Source organism: Pseudophryne corroboree, chromosome 7 (assembly GCF_028390025.1).
Source record: "Pseudophryne corroboree isolate aPseCor3 chromosome 7, aPseCor3.hap2, whole genome shotgun sequence".
NCBI classification, from domain to species: Eukaryota; Metazoa; Chordata; class Amphibia; order Anura; family Myobatrachidae; genus Pseudophryne; species Pseudophryne corroboree.
The window spans coordinates 424,488,090-424,507,236 of NC_086450.1; the positions used below are offsets into that span (position 1 = coordinate 424,488,090).

At 45.2% G+C, this 19,147-nt stretch overlaps 1 protein-coding gene across 9 annotated transcripts in view; it reads left to right on the forward strand.

Annotated features, from left to right (window-relative positions):
- Window positions 1-17,979, forward strand: part of MPRIP (myosin phosphatase Rho interacting protein) — a 206,753-nt gene extending 188,774 nt beyond the window's left edge. For 5 of the 9 annotated variants that reach the window (XM_063934821.1, XM_063934822.1, XM_063934826.1 and 2 more), the window contains 8 exons: window positions 9,531-9,678; window positions 12,724-12,841; window positions 13,001-13,160; window positions 13,263-13,373; window positions 13,892-13,978; window positions 14,516-14,678; window positions 14,794-14,879; window positions 17,441-17,979. In XM_063934821.1, the coding sequence (XP_063790891.1) occupies window positions 9,531-9,678; window positions 12,724-12,841; window positions 13,001-13,160; window positions 13,263-13,373; window positions 13,892-13,978; window positions 14,516-14,678; window positions 14,794-14,879; window positions 17,441-17,512 (945 nt within the window). In that variant the 3' untranslated portion in view covers window positions 17,513-17,979. Of the gene's footprint in view, window positions 1-9,530; window positions 9,679-12,723; window positions 12,842-13,000; window positions 13,161-13,262; window positions 13,374-13,891; window positions 13,979-14,515; window positions 14,679-14,793; window positions 14,880-15,070; window positions 15,109-15,320; window positions 15,383-17,440 lie in introns of all 9 variants that reach the window. The other 4 variants (XM_063934823.1, XM_063934828.1, XM_063934829.1 and 1 more) reach the window with 2 other exon arrangements.
- Window positions 17,980-19,147: the final 1,168 nt, after the last annotated feature.

Here is a 19,147-nt window from a genome sequence, read left to right on the forward strand (position 1 = left end):
GCAGGGTGCAATCTAGGTGGCTCTCTTAAAGAGTTGCTTAGAAAAAGTTTTTAGGTTCTTTATTTTCAGTGAGTCCTGCTGGCAACAGGCTCACTGCATCGAGGGACTTAGGGGAGAGAAGTGAACTCACCTGCGTGCAGGGTGGATTGGCTTCTTAGGCTACTGGACACCATTAGCTCCAGAGGGAGTCGGAACACAGGTCTCGCCCTGGGGTTCGTCCCGGAGCCGCGCCGCCGACCCCCCTTGCAGATGCTGAAGATTGAAGAGGTCCGGAACCAGGCGGCAGAAGACTTTCAGTCTTCATCAGGTAGCGCACAGCACTGCAGCTGTGCGCCATTGTTGTCAGCACACTTCACACAGCGGTCACGGAGGGTGCAGGGCGCCTGGGGGGGGGCGCCCTGGGCAGCAATGTATAATACCTGTATGGCGAAAAATACATCACATATAGCCCTTGAGGCTATATGGATGTATTTAACCCCTGCCAGATATCACAAACTCCGGAGAAGAAGCCCGCCGAAAAGGGGGCGGGGCCTATTCTCCTCAGCACACAGCGCCATTTTCCCTCACAGAAATGCTGGTGGGAAGGCTCCCATGCTCTCCCCTGCACTGCACTGCACTACAGAAACAGGGTTAAAACAGAGAGGGGGGGCACTGATTTGGCGATATGAATATATATTAAATGCTATAAGGGAGGAACACTTATATAAAGGTTGTCCCTATATAATTATAGCGTTTTGGTGTGTGCTGGCAAACTCTCCCTCTGTCTCCCCAAAGGGCTAGTGGGTCCTGTCCTCTATCAGAGCATTCCCTATGTGTGTGTCGACATGTATGAGGAAAATGTTGGTGAGGAGGCGGAGCAAATTGCCTGTAATGGTGATGTCACTCTCTAGGGAGTCGACACCGGAATGGATGGCTTATTTATGGAATTACGTGATAATGTCAACACGCTGCAAGCCGGTTGACGACATGAGACGGCCGGCGAACAAATTAGTACCTACCCAGGCGTCTCAAACACTGTCAGGGGCTGTAAAACGCCCATTTACCTCAGTCGGTCGACACAGACCCAGACACGGACACTGATTTCAGTGTCGACGGTGAAGAAACAAACGTATTTTCCTTTAGGGCCACACGTTAAGGGCAATGAAGGAGGTGTTACATATTTCTGATACTACAAGTACCACAAAAAAGGGTATTATGTGGGATGTGAAAAAACTACCTGTAGTTTTTCCTGAATCAGATAAATTAAATGAAGTGTGTGATGATGCGTGGGTTTCCCCCGATAGAAAATTATTGGCGGTATACCCTTTCCCGCCAGAAGTTAGGGCGCGTTGGGAAACACCCCTTAGGGTGGATAAGGCGCTCACATGCTTATCAGAACAAGTGGCGGTACCATCTACAGATAGGGCCGTACTTAAGGAGCCAGCTGATAGGAGGCTGGAAAATATCCTAAAAAGTATACACACACATGCTGGTGTTATACTGCGACAAGCGATCGCCTCAGCCTGGATGTGCAGAGCTGAGGTGGCTTGGTCGGATTCCCTGACTAAAAATATTGATACCCTTGACAGGGACAGTATTTTATTGACTATAGAGCATTTAAAGGATGCATTTCTATATATGCGAGATGCGCAGAGGGATATTTGCACTCTGGCATCAAGAGTAAATGCGATGTCCATATCTGCAAGAAGATGTTTATGGACACGACAGTGGTCAGGTGATGCAGATTCCAAACGGCACAAAGATGTATTGCCGTATAAAGGGGAGGAGTTATTTGGGGTCGGTCCATGGGACCTGGTGGTCACGGCAACTGCTGGAAAATCCACCGTTTTTTACCCTAAGTCACATCTCTGCAGAAAAAGACACCGTCTTTTCAGCCTCAGTCCTTTCGTCCCTATAAGAGTCATATCTGCCCAGGGATAGAGGAAAGGGAAGAAGACTGCAGCAGGCAGCCCATTCCCAGGAACAGAAGCCCTCCAACGCTTCTACCAAGTTCTCAGCATGACGCTGGGACCGTACAGGACCCCTGGATCCTACAAGTAGTATCCAAGGGGTACAGATTGGAATGTCGAGACGTTTCCCCCTCGCAGGTTCCTGTAGTCTGCTGTACCAATGTCTCCCTCCGACAGGGAGGCAGTATTGAAAACAATTCACAAGCTGTATTCCCAGCAGGTGATAATCAAAGTACCCCTCCTACAACAAGGAAAGGGGTATTATTCCACACTATATGGTGGTACTGAAGCCAGAAGGCTAGGTGAGACCTATTCTAAATCTGAAATATTTGAACACTTACAAAAGTTCAAATCCAGATGGAGTCACTCAGAGCAGTGATAGCGAACCGGGAAGAAGGGGACTATATGGTGTCCCGGGACATCAGGGATGCTTACCTCCATGTCCCAAAAAATTTGCCTTTCTCACCGAGGGTACCTCAGGTTCGTGGTACAGAACTGTCACTATCAGTTTCAGACGATGCCGTTGGATTGTCCAAGGCACCCCGGGTCCTTACCAAGGTAATGACCGAAATGAGGATTCGTCTTCAAAGAAAATGGACGACTTCCTGATAAGAACAAGGTCCAGAGAACAGTTGGAGGTCGGAGTAGCACTATCTCAAGTAGTTCTACGACAACACGGGTGGATTCTAAATATTCCAAAACCGCAGTTGTTCCGACGACACGTCTGCTGGTCCTAGGGATGATTCTGGACACAGTCCAGAAAAAGGTGTTTCTCCCAGAGGAGAAAGCCAGGGAGTTATCCGAGCTAATCGGGATCCTCCTAAAACCAGGAAAAGTGTCAGTGCATCATTGCACAAGAGTCCTGGTAAAAATGGTGGCTTATTACGAAGCGATTCCATTCGGCAGATTTCACGCAAGAACTCTTCAGTGGGATCTGCTGGACAAATGGTCCGGATCGCATCTTCAGATGCATCAGCGGATAACCCTATATCCAAGGACAAGGGTGTCTCTCCTGTGGTGATTACAGAGTGCTCATCTTCTAGAGGGCCGCAGATTCGGCATTCAGGATTGGGTGCTGGTGACCACGGAGGCCAGCCTGAGAGGCTGGAGAGCAGTCACACAGGGAAAAAATTTCCAGGGAGTGTGATCAAGTCTGGAGAATTCTCTCCACATAAATATACTGGAGCTAAGAGCAAATTTATAATGCTCTAAACTTAGCAAGACCTCTGCTTCAAGGTCAGCCGGTATTGATCCAGTGGGATAACATCACGGCAGTCGCCCACGTAAACAGAAAGGGCGGCACAAGAAGCAGGAGGGCAGTGGCAAAACTGCAAGGATTTTTCGCTAGGCGGAAAATCATGTGATAGCACTGTCAGCAGTGTTCATTCCGGGAGTGGACGACTGGGAAGCAGACTTCCTCAGCAGGCACGACCTCCACCCGGGAGAGTGGGAACTTCATCGGGAAGTTTTCCGCATGATTGTGAACCGTTGGGAAAGACCAAAGGTGGACATGATGGCATCCCGCCCGAACAAAAAACGGGACAGGTATTGCGCCAGGTCACGAGACCTTCAGGCGATAGCTGTGGATGTCCTGGTAACACCGCGGGTGTAACAGTCGGTGTATGTGTTCCCTCCTCTGCTTCTCATAACCAAGGTATTGAGAATTATAAGACGTAGAGGAGTAAGAACTATACTCGTGGCTCCGGATTGGCCAAGAGGGACTTGGTACCCGGAATTTCAAGAGATGCTCACAGAGGACTAATGGCCTCGGGAGCTAAGAAGGGACTTGCTTCAGCAAGTACCATGTCTGTTCCAAGACTTACCGCGGCTGCGTTTGACGGCATGGCGGTTGAACGCCGGATCCTAAGGGAAAAGGCATTCCGGAAGAGGTCATACCTACCCTGGTCAAAGCCAGGAAGGAGGTGACCGCACAACGTTATCACCACATGTGGTGAAAATATGTTGCGTGGGTGAGGCCAGGAAGGCCCCACGAAGAAATTTCAACTAGGTCGATTTCTGCACTTCCTGCAAACAGGAGTGTCTATGAGCCTCAAATTGGGGTCCATTAAGGTTCAAGTTTCGGCCCTGTAGATTTTCTTCCAGAAAGAATTGGCTTCAGTTCCTGAAGTCCAGACATTTGTCAAGGGAGTATTGCATATACAGCCCCTTTTGTGCCTCCAGTGGCACCGTGGGATCTCAACGTAGTGTTGGGATTCCTCAAATCATATTGGTTTGAACCGCTCAAATCTGTGGATTTGAAATATCTCACATGGAAAGTGACCATGCTGTTGGCCCTGGCCTCGGCCAGGCGAGTGTTAGAATTGGCGGCTTTGTCTTACAAAAGCCCATATTTGATTTTCCATTCGGACAGGGCAGAACTGCGGATTCGTCCCCAGTTTCTTCCTAAGGTGGTGTCAGCGTTTCACCTGAAACAACCTATTGTGGTGCCTGCGGCTACTAGGGACTTGGAGGACTCCAAGTTGCTAGACGTTGTCAGGGCCCTGAAAATATATATATATATATATAATTCCAGGACGGCTGGAGTCAGAAAGTCTGACTTGCTGTTTATATTGTATGCACCCAAAAAGCTGGGTGCTCCTGCTTCTAAGCAGACTATTGCTCGTTGGATTTGTAGTACAATTCAGCTTGCACATTCTGTGGCAGGCCTGCCACAGCCAAAATCTGTAAATGCCCATTCCACAAGGAAGGTGGGCTCATCTTGGGCGGCTGCCCGAGGGGTCTCGGCTTTACAACTTTGCCGAGCAGCTACGTGGTCAGGGGGGAACACGTTTGTAAAATTCTACAAATTTGATACCCTGGCTGAGGAGGACCTGGAGTTCTCTCATTCGGTGCTGCAGAGTCATCCGCACTCTCCCGCCCGTTTGGGAGCTTTGGTATAATCCCCATGGTCCTGACGGAGTCCCCAGCATCCACTAGGACGTTAGAGAAAATAAGATTTTACTTACCGATAAATCTATTTCTCATAGTCCGTAGTGGATGCTGGGCGCCCATCCCAAGTGCGGATTGTCTGCATTACTTGTACATAGTTATTGTTACAAAAATCGGGTTATTATTGTTGTGAGCCATCTTTTTTTAGAGGCTACTTCTTTGTTATCATACTGTTAACTGGGTTCAGATCACAAGTTGTACGGTGTGATTGGTGTGGCTGGTATGAGTCTTACCCGGGATTCAAGATCCTTCCTTATTGTGTACGCTCGTCCGGGCACAGTACCTAACTGAGGCTTGGAGGAGGGTCATAGGGGGAGGAGCCAGTACACACCATGTGATCCTAAAAGCTTGCTTTTGTGCCCTGTCTCCTGCGGAGCCGCTATTCCCCATGGTCCTGACGGAGTCCCCAGCATCCACTACGGACTATGAGAAATAGATTTATCGGTAAGTAAAATCTTATTTTCTAGTAAGTGTGGCATCCATTTTTATATATATTTTTTTTTTTTTTAAATGTTCTGTCGAGAATTTTTTTTCATTGCCTCCTCGTGTGGTAAGGAATTCTGCAGTGTGACCATCATCACTGTAAAGAAGCCTTGCTGGTGAAATACTCTTTATCCTCCCCCCTATTTTTTTCTCACTTGTACTCCGTTGACAACCCCCTTATGTTGTCTTTATGGTCCTTGGTACAAAAATGTAATAAGTCAAATCTTTCTATTGAGCCTGAATATATTGTAGATGGCTGGTTTTATCCAGTTAAATCCCCCCTCTCCCCAAGTACACTGGCTAGTTTGGGATTTCCCATTGAAGTGCTCTTAGCTAATCACACTCCATCCAGGCAGTCCCAGGTGAAAGAGTTGAATTCCCCTGCTGTTCTGTCAGCCTTATCTGTTTTCTAGGGACTGCAGCCAATGCAGTCCCTTGAAGCCAGGTTCTGTGCGCATGCTTTTTTTTCTTTCTTTTTTAAATGTGCAATCCATACCAGTCCCAGGCCATCTGCAACTGCACCTTAACTGCTGCCCAGACAGCCCCCTTCTTAATAAAGGTCAGAGCCACCACTGACTGTAGACCGTGCCTAGGTTACCATTAAGGCACTTCTGACCTTGCCATTCATTTTATTAAGGCGGTTTGTCCACCTCTCCAGGTCTCCTACAGTATGTCCCTGTATTCAAGTTGTGTTCAAGCTTGCATCCTATACAATAGTTGTACTGTTTGTTAGCCACAATTAAGTAAATAATTTTAGGTTACAGCCCCTCCTAACTAAAGGCCACTGATAAGGACATAACATTAACAACATAGGACCCTATTTTGGGTCACTAATCCCCAATTGATGAATTCTAATTTGGGATGAAAAGCTAGTATCAGGCTGCAGTTTCAGGTACACGTCGTAATGTGAGATATTTGTCACCTGGAAAATTTTCCCTGGTGCATTAAGGTTTCGCCTACACAAACCACGAAGTTTGCTGACGAGTCGATGGTCTGTGCCCACAACATAGGTGCTGCTACAGAAAAGCTAGTTAGACCTGAAGGGCAATCTGCTCATAGTATTAACACCAAAATATTCTCCAGCCACCGGCTGCTTTGTGGTAGCTGGGATTCAGAAAATATGGGTCATGGAATATATTGTATGGGCTCTGTCATTTGTAAGGTTTATCAAGGATTTCTAGCAATGGCGTTACTTATAGCTGGAGAATTAAAGGCATGGCTCCATACAGCTCAAACTTGGCCTCTTCCTATGTCGGTAGCCACTAATGAACATCGGATCAGATTGCCTAAAATAGTAACTTTCTCTATATATTAAAAGTGCCACCTAATATTGAGCTAGAACGCTCTCTGGTGGATAGGGTGCTCTCCTATAGGGGTCTGGCTACTGATGAGCTAAATATGATGGAATTTAATTTTCAGATGCAGATAGGAAAGAACAATATTTGTAAGTCGAAATAAATAGAGCTTTAGTACATGTACATATTACTCAACGTATGAAAACACAACCGTGGTGTACATGAGGCCTTCACCAGAACCATCCACACAGTGCCTACAGTCCTGTGTTCTACAGATGTGTCCTCATACATCGTTGCTGCTCTCACACCAAACAGCCCCTCCCTGCACGCCATGTCCCAGAGGACTCTGCTAGCGTCGGGCGTCTTTTTTTGCCCAAAAATACGTCTTGGATAGAAGACTGTGCTAATTAATATGATATACGACACTTGTATATCTGTGTGCGACTCTTAATCTCCATTTAAAATGCTACGATGGAGTAGCCGCTGCTTCCCTCCATACCAAGTTCTGTTGTGCTTCATATACAGACTCTGGGTCTAATTCAGACTTGATCGTAGCTGCGCAGGTACAAAAGCATTGCATGGCGGTGTTTCTTTTGTACATGAAGAGTAGCTCCCCACCAGCGCAGCTCCTGCGTGCTGGCAGGGAGCTACCCGTCGCTCTCCGGGGCACAGCCGCCACGGTCCGGCCTGTACCACGCCCCAAAACGGAGGCCCGCCTCCTCCCGCCCAGCGAACGCCTCTGCCTGTCAATCAGGCAGAGGCTGTCGCTGGGCAGAGATGCCGATCGCATCTCTGGCATGTGCCGGCACACTGTGGCAGTTCAGACCTGATCGCCCACTGTGCGAAAACGCACATTAACGATCAGGTCTGAATTAGCCCCTCTGTCGAACACAGATATACAAGTGTGGCACGTCAGATTAACCCGCACAGAGTCTCCTGGTGCTTCTTAGATGGAACACGTTGCGACTTACAGTAGATGCATTTTCAGCAAAAAAAAGCCGCCTGACGTTAGCAGAGTTGCACGGGACCTGTCGGCTCATTGCGATGCCTGGCATCTCGCACTGCATGTCTGATTGAGGCTAGATGTACTGTACGAGGAAACATCTGTAGGTCTCGTCCATTTGAAGTCATTGGCTGTACCCCTGCTTAAAACTGCTGTAGTAAAATGGCTTGTGCTCTGCACATGATGGGGATCATTTTTATGAACATCCATGTAATCGGATCATGGCAAAACTGGATTCTGAGGAATCCAAGATTTTAGAGGCGATAGAGGAAAGAGTTAACAAATAATGTATGAACCTGTTCCGGTGAACTTGAAACGCCAGTGTCTATAGCTATATCAGTATTTTTGGTTCCTTGTCTGGGCGTGTTTGACAGAGTGCCTGGCACCTAAAGCTGGTCAGATATGAACACTCTATAAACCACCCTACAGTATGTTGTTGGCAGTTCTGTAATTCTAGATGGCATTATCCTAGCTAACAGACATACAATGCTCCCTATATATAATGTTCCTTTCTAACGCCAGCCACACCAACAGGTGTTATATTCCCTGCACAAGAGTATACAGTGCATTGTCATCTTTTCCAACTTTATTTGTGCAGCTTTTGTTGTATGCTTTAACCTGGCAGAAGGAGCAGTATGCAACATCAGTAAATCACTGGTAAGCCTAAAGCACGAGTTATAATAAAAGCCATCAGGCAGCTTTCACATCTGTGAATAAGAGGGTTACGTTTCAGTACCTGTTGGTGTAATCAACACATTGGGCGTTATGGGGCATGTCCACTAGCCTAACACTCTGCATTAAAGTCCCACGTATATATACGTGGACCGTTTCAGGACACGTTAACTTGCCTTGGATTTCTTACCTTGTTAGATGGTACTGGAGCTTAGTGGGTCATGCTAGGCATGGAAGCCACGTGTGGCACTATCCTTTTTGCTTTAAACAGGTTTTTGTTGAACGTGGAACCCAACAATTTATGCTACACCCCCCACCCCACCCCCAATCGCCACTTTTAGGGGAATCCTATATATTGTATGGCGTTATCACGTCTGATATATTCCACTGGGCTAACTCATATAAAAATGTTAAAAAAAAAAAACATTTTATATTCAGCAAGATACAAAGGTCTAAATTCTGAATGCCTATAAGACTAGTAATTGGTGAGATCATGTAAAGGCTGAAGAGGTTCACGTAATAATGCATCTCTCCCTCGGAGCTTCTGCTACAGTACGTGTGGGATTAACTAGGCCGCCTTATAATATTGCCTACTTAGATCTGCCTCCGAGTCTGGCCCACTTACCAGGCAAATGGTGTTTTTAGCTTTTCCTGGCCTTTTAAAAGGTTAATTTATAGGAATAATTAGGTCGGCTGTTTGAGCCTTTATCCAAGAGCACCATCACGTTAATGAAACATTAGATAGGTTTCACTGCCGGGAACAGTGAACGCATGAGACGGTGGGCCACACCCTTCCCATTATCACATAATCCGTCTCATAGCAAGAACACTTCCCGGGTTAGGTCTGTCACCATCACCCCCTTGTGTTCTGCAGTATAGTCCTTTCCTTCCCCTAATTAGCTGGAAAGTAAGTGACCTTTTCGGGAAATCTACTTGCGCTCCTAATTATTCTTCTACTGAATCTTTTCTCTCCACTAAAACCTCTGAAGATTTTCACTCTCTAGTTTATGCTGCTTTTTAGTTTCCCAATAGCGTGTTAACTCTTTTGAGGGCCATCCTGACATTAGCCTCCCTAGAGACTCCGCCTTGTATCGGTCGCCTCGCTTTCAGCTGTCCTTAGCTCTGCTGTCTCCGTTCCAGGTGTTGTTGTGTTGTGCTAACAGGCTCTTTCACATACAGGCGACCTGTGAGCGCGGGTTTGCTGCTATGGAAGATACCCATCAAAAGAAAATTGAAGATCTTCAAAGACAGCATCATAGAGAGCTGGAGAAACTGAGAGAGGAGAAGGACCGCCTGCTGGAAGAGGAGACTGCAGCCACCATCTCAGGTACACGGATCACACGCAGTTATTCTGTATGGCCATATCTGCTTTACTGATGGATCCTGTCTTATGTTTTATTTGTGTCTTGATATTGCTCCTGATTGGCCTTCTACAAGTGTTCAGCGTTACCTGACATTGGGGTAGATGTATTAAGCCTGGAGAAGTGATAAAGCAGTGATAAGTGCAAGGTGATAACACACCAGCCAATCAGCTCCTAGCTATAACTTCACATATTGGAGCTGATTGGCTGGTGCGTTATCACCTTGCAATTATCACTGCTTAATCACTTCTCCAGGCTTAATACATCTGCCCCAGATTCCCCATAGCACTGTTGGTAGTAAAGCGGGTGAGTTGCCGGACCTGCAAAGATTTTGGGTAGCTGGTCTTAAAGTTTTTAAATGATAATATGTGGTGTGGGCTTCTTAGCTCTTTCCTGCTTTATACATTTGAATTGCTCTAGATCCACTCAAACCATTGTTTATGATTGCCCATAATGGCTCTCGCCATAGCGACTGCATCAACAGTTGATTAATACCCATCACTCTTGGCTGTGCTCCTCAGCCTCTATCCCAGCTGCCCTGATCCAGACACTGTGGTCCCAGGGCTGACTCTGTACAATCACCAGCGTTCAGAGTAAATGTTTTCTCATTAAGGTTGTTTTCTTTTTCATGTAACAATAGTCACATTTACTCTTTTGAATCCATGTGTTGTATCCTGTATCTACAGTGGGGATTGAAAGTTTGGGCACCCCAGGCAAAAATTCATTTTAATGTGCAAAAAGAAGCCAAGGAAAGATGGAAAAATCTCCAAAAGGCATCAAATTACAGATTAGACATTCTTATAACATGTCAAAAAAAAGTTTGATTTTATTTCCATAATTGACACTTTCAAAAGAACAGAAAACAAAAAATGGCGTCTGCAAAAGTTTGGGCACCCTGCAGAGTTAATACCTTGTACTGCCCCCTTTGGCAAGTATCACAGCTTGTAAACGCTTTTTGTAGCCAGCCAAGAGTCTTTCAATTCTTGTTTGAGGTATCTTCGCACATTCTTCCTTACAAAAGTCTTCCAGTTCTTGGAGATTCCTGGGCTGTCTGTGACGCACTGCTCTTTTAAGGTCTATCCATAGATTTTCAATTATGTTGAGGTCAGGAGATTGTGAAGGCCATGGCAAAACCTTCAGTTTACGCCTCTTGATGTAATCCACCGTGGATTTTGAGGTGTGTTTAGTATCATTATCCATTTGTAGAAGCCAGCCTCTCTTTAACTTCAGCTTTTTCACAGATGGCATCAAGTTAGCGTCCAAAATTTGCTGGAATCTTGTTGAATCCATTTTTCCTTCTACTCGTGAAATGTTCCCTGTGCCACTGGCTGCAATACAACCCCAAAGCATGATTGATCCACCCCCATGCTTAACAGTTGGACAGAGGTTCTTTTCATTAAATTCTGTGCCCTTCCTTCTCCAAACGTACCTTTGCTCATGCAGGCCAAAAAGTTTGATTTTAACCTCATCGGTCCACAGAACTTTATTCCAAAATGCATCAGGCTTGTCTGTATGTTCATTTGCAAACTTCAAACGCTGATTTTTGTGGTGAGGACGTACAAGAGGTTTTCTTCTGATGACTCTTCCATGAAGACCATATTTGTACAAGTATCTCTTTATAGTGGAATAGTGTACCACAACTCCAGTGTCTGCCAGATCTTCCTGGAGGGATCGTGCAGTCAAATGTGGATTTTGACTTGCTTTTCTCACAATCCTGCGAGCTGTTCTGTCTGATATTTTTCTTGGTCTTCCAGATCTTGCTTTAACTTCCACTGTTCCTGATGACTGCCATTTCTTAATTACATTCCGAACAGAGGATATGGGCATCTGATAACGCTTTGCTATCTTCTTATAGCCTTCTCCTGCTTTGTGAGCGTCGACTATTCTCAGTTTTATTGTTCTACACAACTGCTTAGGGGAACCAATGGTGCTGATTGTTGGAGCAAGGTCAGATGAGTCTGGGCTTTTAAAATCTTTGAGATTGACATCACCTGGTCTTTCCAGACGATGATTGAGAACAATCCATGACACTGCCAGGTCTCAGCTGTCCAAAGGGGGCAGTACAAGGTATTAACTCTGCAGGGTGCCCAAACTTTTGCAGACGCCATTTTTTGTTTTCTGTTCTTTTGAAAGTGTAAATGATGGAAATAAAATCAAACTTTTTTTGACATGTTATAAAAATGTCCGATCTGTAATTTGATGCCTTTTGGAGATTTTTCCATCTTTCCTTGGCTTCTTTTTGCACATTAAAATGAATTTTTGCCTGCGGTGCCCAAACTTTCAATCCCCACTGTATGTCCTGTTAAATAATGGATTGAGACATTCCTTTCAGTTCCATTCCAGATATCTGATGCCACATCCCCAACCTTTAGAACACTGGTTTAAAGCGATTTCGTATGTAGGACAAAACGGTTAAATAGCAGAGCATTGTATGACACCACTGACCCGGCCTCTGTATAGGAATCCAGCTCACCAATTTGCAGTCTGGACAGATCATTTCTATTACCTTGGGAGACTTGCTATCAATACAGCACTTTTACAATAGAGAACCACCATCCTTCCTGCTTCTTCTGATGAATAGATCGGTATCCACACTCTGGGTCGACATTGACTCGGTCGACACAACCATTAGGTCGACATGAGTTTTTCACATATATTTTTTGATCTTTTTCATACTTTACGATCCACGTGGACTACGATTGGGAACGAAGCTCGCGAGCCACGCAAGAGGACACGGTTCACTAATTGAGGTTCCTGGTCACTTTACTGAGAGAGACCACAAAAACATGAAAAACTCACGTTGACCTTGTTCGTGTCGACCTATTTCTAGTGTCGACCTAATGGGTATCGACCTAGACTCTGTTGACCCTGAGTCTTTTACCCGAATAGATCAGTTATTTCTGGCATTTGGCTTACTAAGAAACAGATACTGTGTATTCCGCTTCCTTTGTGTGTGGTACAATGGGTGTTCTGTTTCCTGAGGCTAATTTGCCATTTTGCCTTTCCTGCAGCCATTGAAGCAATGAAGAATGCACACCGTGAGGAGCTGGAGAGAGAGCTGGAGAAATCCCAGCGCTCGCAAATCAGTAGCGTCAACGCGGATGTGGAGTCTTTGCGGAGGCAGTATCTGTGAGTTCTCACCTGACCGTAGTCATTGACCCTCTGCATCCGGTATCTGTGTGGGGCTATAATGCTGGCCTTTCTGTATTATGAGTATGAAACAAGGGCAGTTTGGTAATGGGACAGATTATCACTGCAGTCCATGATGTCCTTCTTGTTCTTCTGCAGGGAGGAGCTGCAGTCTATACAAAGGGAGCTGGAGGTCCTCTCCGAGCAGTATTCTCAGAAGTGTCTGGAGAATGCCCACCTTGCTCAAGCTCTAGAGGCAGAGCGCCAAGCTTTGCGCCAGTGTCAGCGAGAGAACCAGGAGCTTAATGCACACAACCAGGTACCTTGTTGGACATGGAGTGTAGCCACTTCCACCTGTTTTATAAGCTCACTGATGTCTTCTGATGCTTTGATTTCTCACAATCGTTATAATGTGCTCCAGGAGTTAAATAATCGCCTGGCCACCGAGATAACGCGGCTACGAACTCTGGTAACAGGAGATGGAGGAGATGTGTCTCCACTCACCCATGGGAAGGACTCGTATGAATTAGAGGTAAAGAACTACTTCTGGTAACAATTTTAGAGAAAATATAGCAAACAAGTCTCGGCGCATAGTATGTGTTTTTTAGGAGGGGGACGTTGCATGGGAAGGGTGTGCCTTTTGTAAGAACGTCTTTGTGGACGAGGCCTTGGTGTGTATTTGGTGAAAGTGAAGTGGGATCTTCCATATGAGCTAATATTCAGTATTACAATATCACTGTATTATTATTATTATTATTATCCTTTATTTATATGGCGCCACAAGGGTTCCGCAGCGCCCAATTATAGAGTACATAAACAATCAAACAGGAAAACAGCAACTTACAGTTGATGACAGTATAGGACAAGTACAGGGTAAATAAACATAGTTACATCAGCAGATGACACTGGAATAAGTATCAGGTGGCAGAAGACTGATGGATTTGGTGCAGTTGAAGATTATTAAAGTAAGAAAGGATAAGCACATGAGGGAAGAGGGCCCTGCTCGTGAGAGCTTACATTCTAAAGACTGTTGCTGATTCTCTTCTACAGGTACTTCTACGTGTAAAAGAGTCTGAGATCCAGTATCAGAAGCAAGAGATCAGCTCCCTGAAGGATGAGTTGCAGACGGCGCTGAGGGTAAGGATACTGGGCACCATTATGGCCACGCCCGCTAGCTCACTCATGGTGCACCTGAGAGAACCTCCAATATGACCATGCCCGCTAGCTCACTCGTGAGGCACCTGTGCGTGCCTCCATTATGGCCACCCCTGATAGCTCACACATGATGCACCTTTGCGTGCCTCCATTATGGCCACACCCGCTAGTTCACTCGTGATCCACCTGAGCGCACCCTAAATTTTTATTTGTATCATTGACACTTTTTAGTTGCTTAAAACTGAACAAGTTGAATGGTTCAGTCTAATGAAAATGTATATATTTCTTTTAATTGTAAGTACTGTATATGCCACTTCCTAGGATTTCCTAAGTGACGCCCTGTAATAGATGCTGCGGTTGCCTGTATCTTCCTATCATGAATCTGTATAGGGACACGTTGATCCTGACAGATACCCTTCCCCCGGCATTGCAGCTCCTAGTCATGTGATATTTGATGTAACCGCCCTGCTTTGAAGTTCTATCTGCTCTTCCCCCACCCCCACCCCACCCCACCCCCAGGAAAAGAAATACGCCAGCGATAAATACAAAGATATTTACACCGAGCTGAGCAACGTGAAGGCCAAGGCAGAGTGTGATATCACCCGGCTAAAGGAGCAGCTGAAAGCAGCCACCGAGATTTTGGGGGACAAATCCCCAGAGAATGCGTCCGTCTCCGGATACGGTGAGTGTCCAGTCCATTCTATGCTCAGCATAACAGCTGCTGGGCACCAATAATGCGTTTATACTGGGGGATTGTGGCAGAAACTAAAGTGGTGAGGTGCTGCCTCTTTCCACAGATATCATGAAATCCAAGAGTAACCCGGATTTCCTAAAGAATGACAGGTCCAGCATCAACAGACAGCTACGGAACATCAGGTCGAAGGTAGGCTGGATTTCAGTGCCACCATTTTTTTTTTTTTTTAGCGTATTTCTGCCCAGAATAGATGCCAATACTGGTCTGTTTAAAAAAAAATGGCAGTCCCCTCCTTATGTAAGAGCTGTCCATTTAAATGAACATGTTTGTAATTTTGAACCCCCACCCCTTTCCCTGCCCTGTGATTTTTATCTCCCTAGTTGGTCACCCCGTATAGATCATAAAGGTCTGCCTGTTAGTAAGTATATGTTATTGATCCCCCACCACCGGCAGTGTTATCCTATGTCCATGCAGGAGATTTGGGACAATCCCTACATGGCACCACAGACCTGTCCCCCTGGTGTTGTGTTATTTGGGCAAGTGATGGGGGAGCGGGTTCGAGCACTGTGACACAGGATTCATGCGCTCTCTCTGTCTGTCTGTGTCTGTGTGTCCCTTTGTCCCTGGCAGTCCGTTATTGAGCAGGTCTCATGGGATAACTGAAAAGTTCCACGTACCAGGTTCCCTGACATGTAGGTAACAACAAGGCCAGCGAACTGTGCATGCAAAACTTTCTCTCCGTTCCGAGTGCCGCGGCCGTCCCGGCCAGTTCCTCTTACAGCACGTGCTTCCACGTGGCACAGCTTACCAAACACCGCACCTTAGTGAATTCAGCAACATCCAGGAGATGATCGATTGCTAGCTTTCCCAGAATGCTCTGCCTGTGGCAACGCTATATAGCAAGCTTAGGCTAGTTCCAGTTTTATGGGTGATGTTAAACTTTAAACCCTATAATCAGAGTTGCAGCGAACACTTAAACTGGCATGCATGCTTCATATGCCCACTGAACCATCCAAGCAGCAACATGAGTGTTACTTAATAAACGGAGCCTGCAGGGGGCGATAAAGCAATTAGTTCTCATCAGGTTGAACCAGAATCTGCTTTTGTGATGTGGTGTCCTGTCCTAGATTAGTCTGAGTCTGATGTCTTCACTCCCATAGTCTTATCTGTCCTAAAACATCACCACGTTTTGTGCTTCGCACCAGGCGCAGGTAAAATTAAACCTAAGTATAAAGGACCATTTATTTCACTAGAAAAAATATATGCGCTCTTGTTTTCTGCTCCTTGCCTGCAGTATTTTGGATGGAGCAGGTGCGTAATATTTGGCCATCGATGTTCCCAGCACTTGATAAAGGGAAGGATGTCTGATAAAGCAGAAGCTCATTAGAATATTGCCCACTTCACCAAGGGCTCAGGGACAGAGCTTATTCTCTGTTATACGTCCGTCGGGGCTGCGCTACTCTGCTGGACAGGCTAACGACTAAAAGAAAGTTGCGTACACTTGACGAGTATAGATAAATATTCCCAGATGCAATCAGTAGGTAGTTATTTGGATGTCCCTACTTAAATAGTATACAGGTTAATGAGCAGATAGTATAGCCACCTGTGAGTGCGTTCTATTAATTGTATAGATAATACGAGCTAACTAATAGCAACTGTAAAGTGCTGAGTTTGTCCGTTTACACTTAGGAACATAAAAAGAGCTTATAACAGGTGGAGGATGCATATAATTACTCCCACTACTAAAAGAGTTCTGTTACATTCAAACACTGTGATAAATCGGCATTTCAATCCACCAACATAAAATGGCAAGTAATAGTAAAAAGGCAACAACTTTATGCACTTAGGGGTCTATTCATGAAGCAGTGAAAAGGGTGGAGAAGTGAGCCAGTGAAGAAGTTGCCCATGGCAACCAATCAGCATTGAAGTAACATTTATAATTTGCATATTATACAATTGTACGGAGAAGCTGATTGGTTGCCATGGGCAACTTCTCAACAGGCTCGCTTCTCTACTCTTTTCACTGCTTCATGAATAGACCCAGTAATGTCCATTTAACGCTCCAACAAACCAAACTTTTATTGTATAACGAGTTTTGTTGGAGAGCTGAATATACATTATTTTATATAGTAAAGTGGATCAACTGTTGAAAGTAATTTTATTCATCCTTCACCTGTGGTTCTATTTGAGCAATATGTCATCATTTTATCGTCAGATTTAGACCGAAACAGTAATAAGTTCTCTTTTTGTTGCCAAGTGTAAATTGACACACTCAGCGCTTTATAAGCTGCGAGCATTTATCTATAGACTTTGGTTACTTTCTTAAACTTGCTGACTGCAGCTGCAGAGTGACTTGAATCGGGGAGGATTATGTTTTTACATTTAAGGTTACTAACTCCCTATAGATTAGGGGAGAGAAGGTTCAGAACAAAACACTAAATAGCCATGGCTAACATTTTTCTAGTGAAATAATAAATTGCGCAACCGCTTGATACCATAAATAAATAAAAAATCCATCTAATTCTCCCGTAACCCTGCATTGTGGTCCCTTTATCCATGCGTGGTATTTGTAATCACTCCCACAATTCCTCACTTCCATCTGTCATGTGACTCACCCACCCCGACACCTCCCGTCTTTTTTTTCAGCATGCAGCACTAATCTCTCTCAATGTGTCGTTTACCCTCGCACCCATCTCCTGTTACCATGTCCTCATCTTACATGATACGCCTGTCTCTCTCTCTCCACGCAGAGCCTGAAGGAGGGGCTGACAGTCCAGGAGCGCCTCAAAATCTTTGAATCCCAGGACTATAAGAAACACTAACGTCTCACAATTTCTGCTGTGTGTCCCTAGAACGTGGAGCAGAGGTGCACCGCCGCCCCGACCCCTTCGGCATCAGGGGACTCTGACCTGCAGCTCTCTGCATGTCATGTGGCAGACCATTCAGGTGTTGAAATGGTTCATTCCTGTGGATACCTTTCCAGCTCATTCTCTCTCCCTCCCCCCTCACTCGAGGAAAGGGCACATTTACTCGCCTCCTCCATCTTGTCAGAGCTTTAACTCTCATTCACAATTGTCAGTATTAAGGCACCGCTGCCGACCAATAAGCTATCAGGTGTGGAAATGTTGGACCCTAGGCCGTATGCTGACTCCAGTGCGTGGTGGACAGGTCAGCACGGCGCTGTCTACAGGCCACCGGAGAAGAAATGAACCACAGACAAGCGAATGTGACAGGACTGCCTGCGTGGGTAGTAAATACCACAAGTGATGGGCGTTTAGGAGTCCCTCGATCTCTGCTAATGTGTGCAGTTATTTATATATGTGTGTGTTTGAGCGTGTGTGTGCAAAGTATGTGAAAGTAGAGAGAGTCAAGAAGTCTCCAATAAGTGTATGTGTGTGTGTGTATATATATATATATATATATATATATATATATATATTTATTTGGGACAAGTGTGTGTGTGTGTATATATATATATATATATATATATATATATATACACGCGTGTGTGTGTGTGTATATATATATATATATATATATATGTATGTATATCTTACACACAAAATAAAGGGTATGCTCCCTAGGCGATCTTCTTTATTTACCATTGTATAACTTATGCGGTTGTTAGGCTGCCTTGTTGGGCTCCTTAGTTTCGCTGTGGAATCCTCATAAAATACTCAGATTTGAGGACAATCTTAACTCTGACGCTGTAGTTGTGGTCTACTCCTCAGCCTGTACCTTTTTGTTTTAGTTTAAAGGAGAGTTGTCACCTTTACACAGTGACGGCAGCCATTTTGTCAGCTGCCTTAGTATGCAGCCTATTAATTCCCTAAGGGACTGGTGACACCGTTGAGGCCTCAGGAACGTCACCGGTTTCTGCTGAATTTACAGGCTGCATGTTGATGAATGCAGAATGGCCCCCTCACTGCTAATTGGAGACAGTCTCAAAGCACTTCAGTGCTAATGATCCTGACTGGCTGTACAGGAGGTGTTTGTTGTCAAACAAGACTTTATTTTTTTTATTTTTTTATCCCAGCAGTCTCTAATGACCCATTTTAGGATTTATGATGCTGCCAATGTAAAGTGAAACAAAATTTGGAAATTACCATAACTGTCAATTTAGCAATATGTATGGATGAGATCTGTGGGGCACTCCTTCCTGGCCACTCAGGGGTCTGGTTCTCCCGAAAAAGGAAATAAAAACCTTTTTATGTGGGGTTCAGAAAGTGATTCTCACAGGGAACCCCATTACGTGCATCATGCTATGTGGAAGTGACTAGTGATTTGGGGGACAATTTTCTGCCTTTGAGGTTATTCCACTTTTTTCTGTCATGAAATGCACTTCCCTCTATTCAGTGCTGGCAGCCATTTTGTGGACTGAACCAATATTCCTTGTGTATGCAGCCTATCCATACACAAGGAACCAGTGACAAAACTGAGGCATCATTCATGAGGAT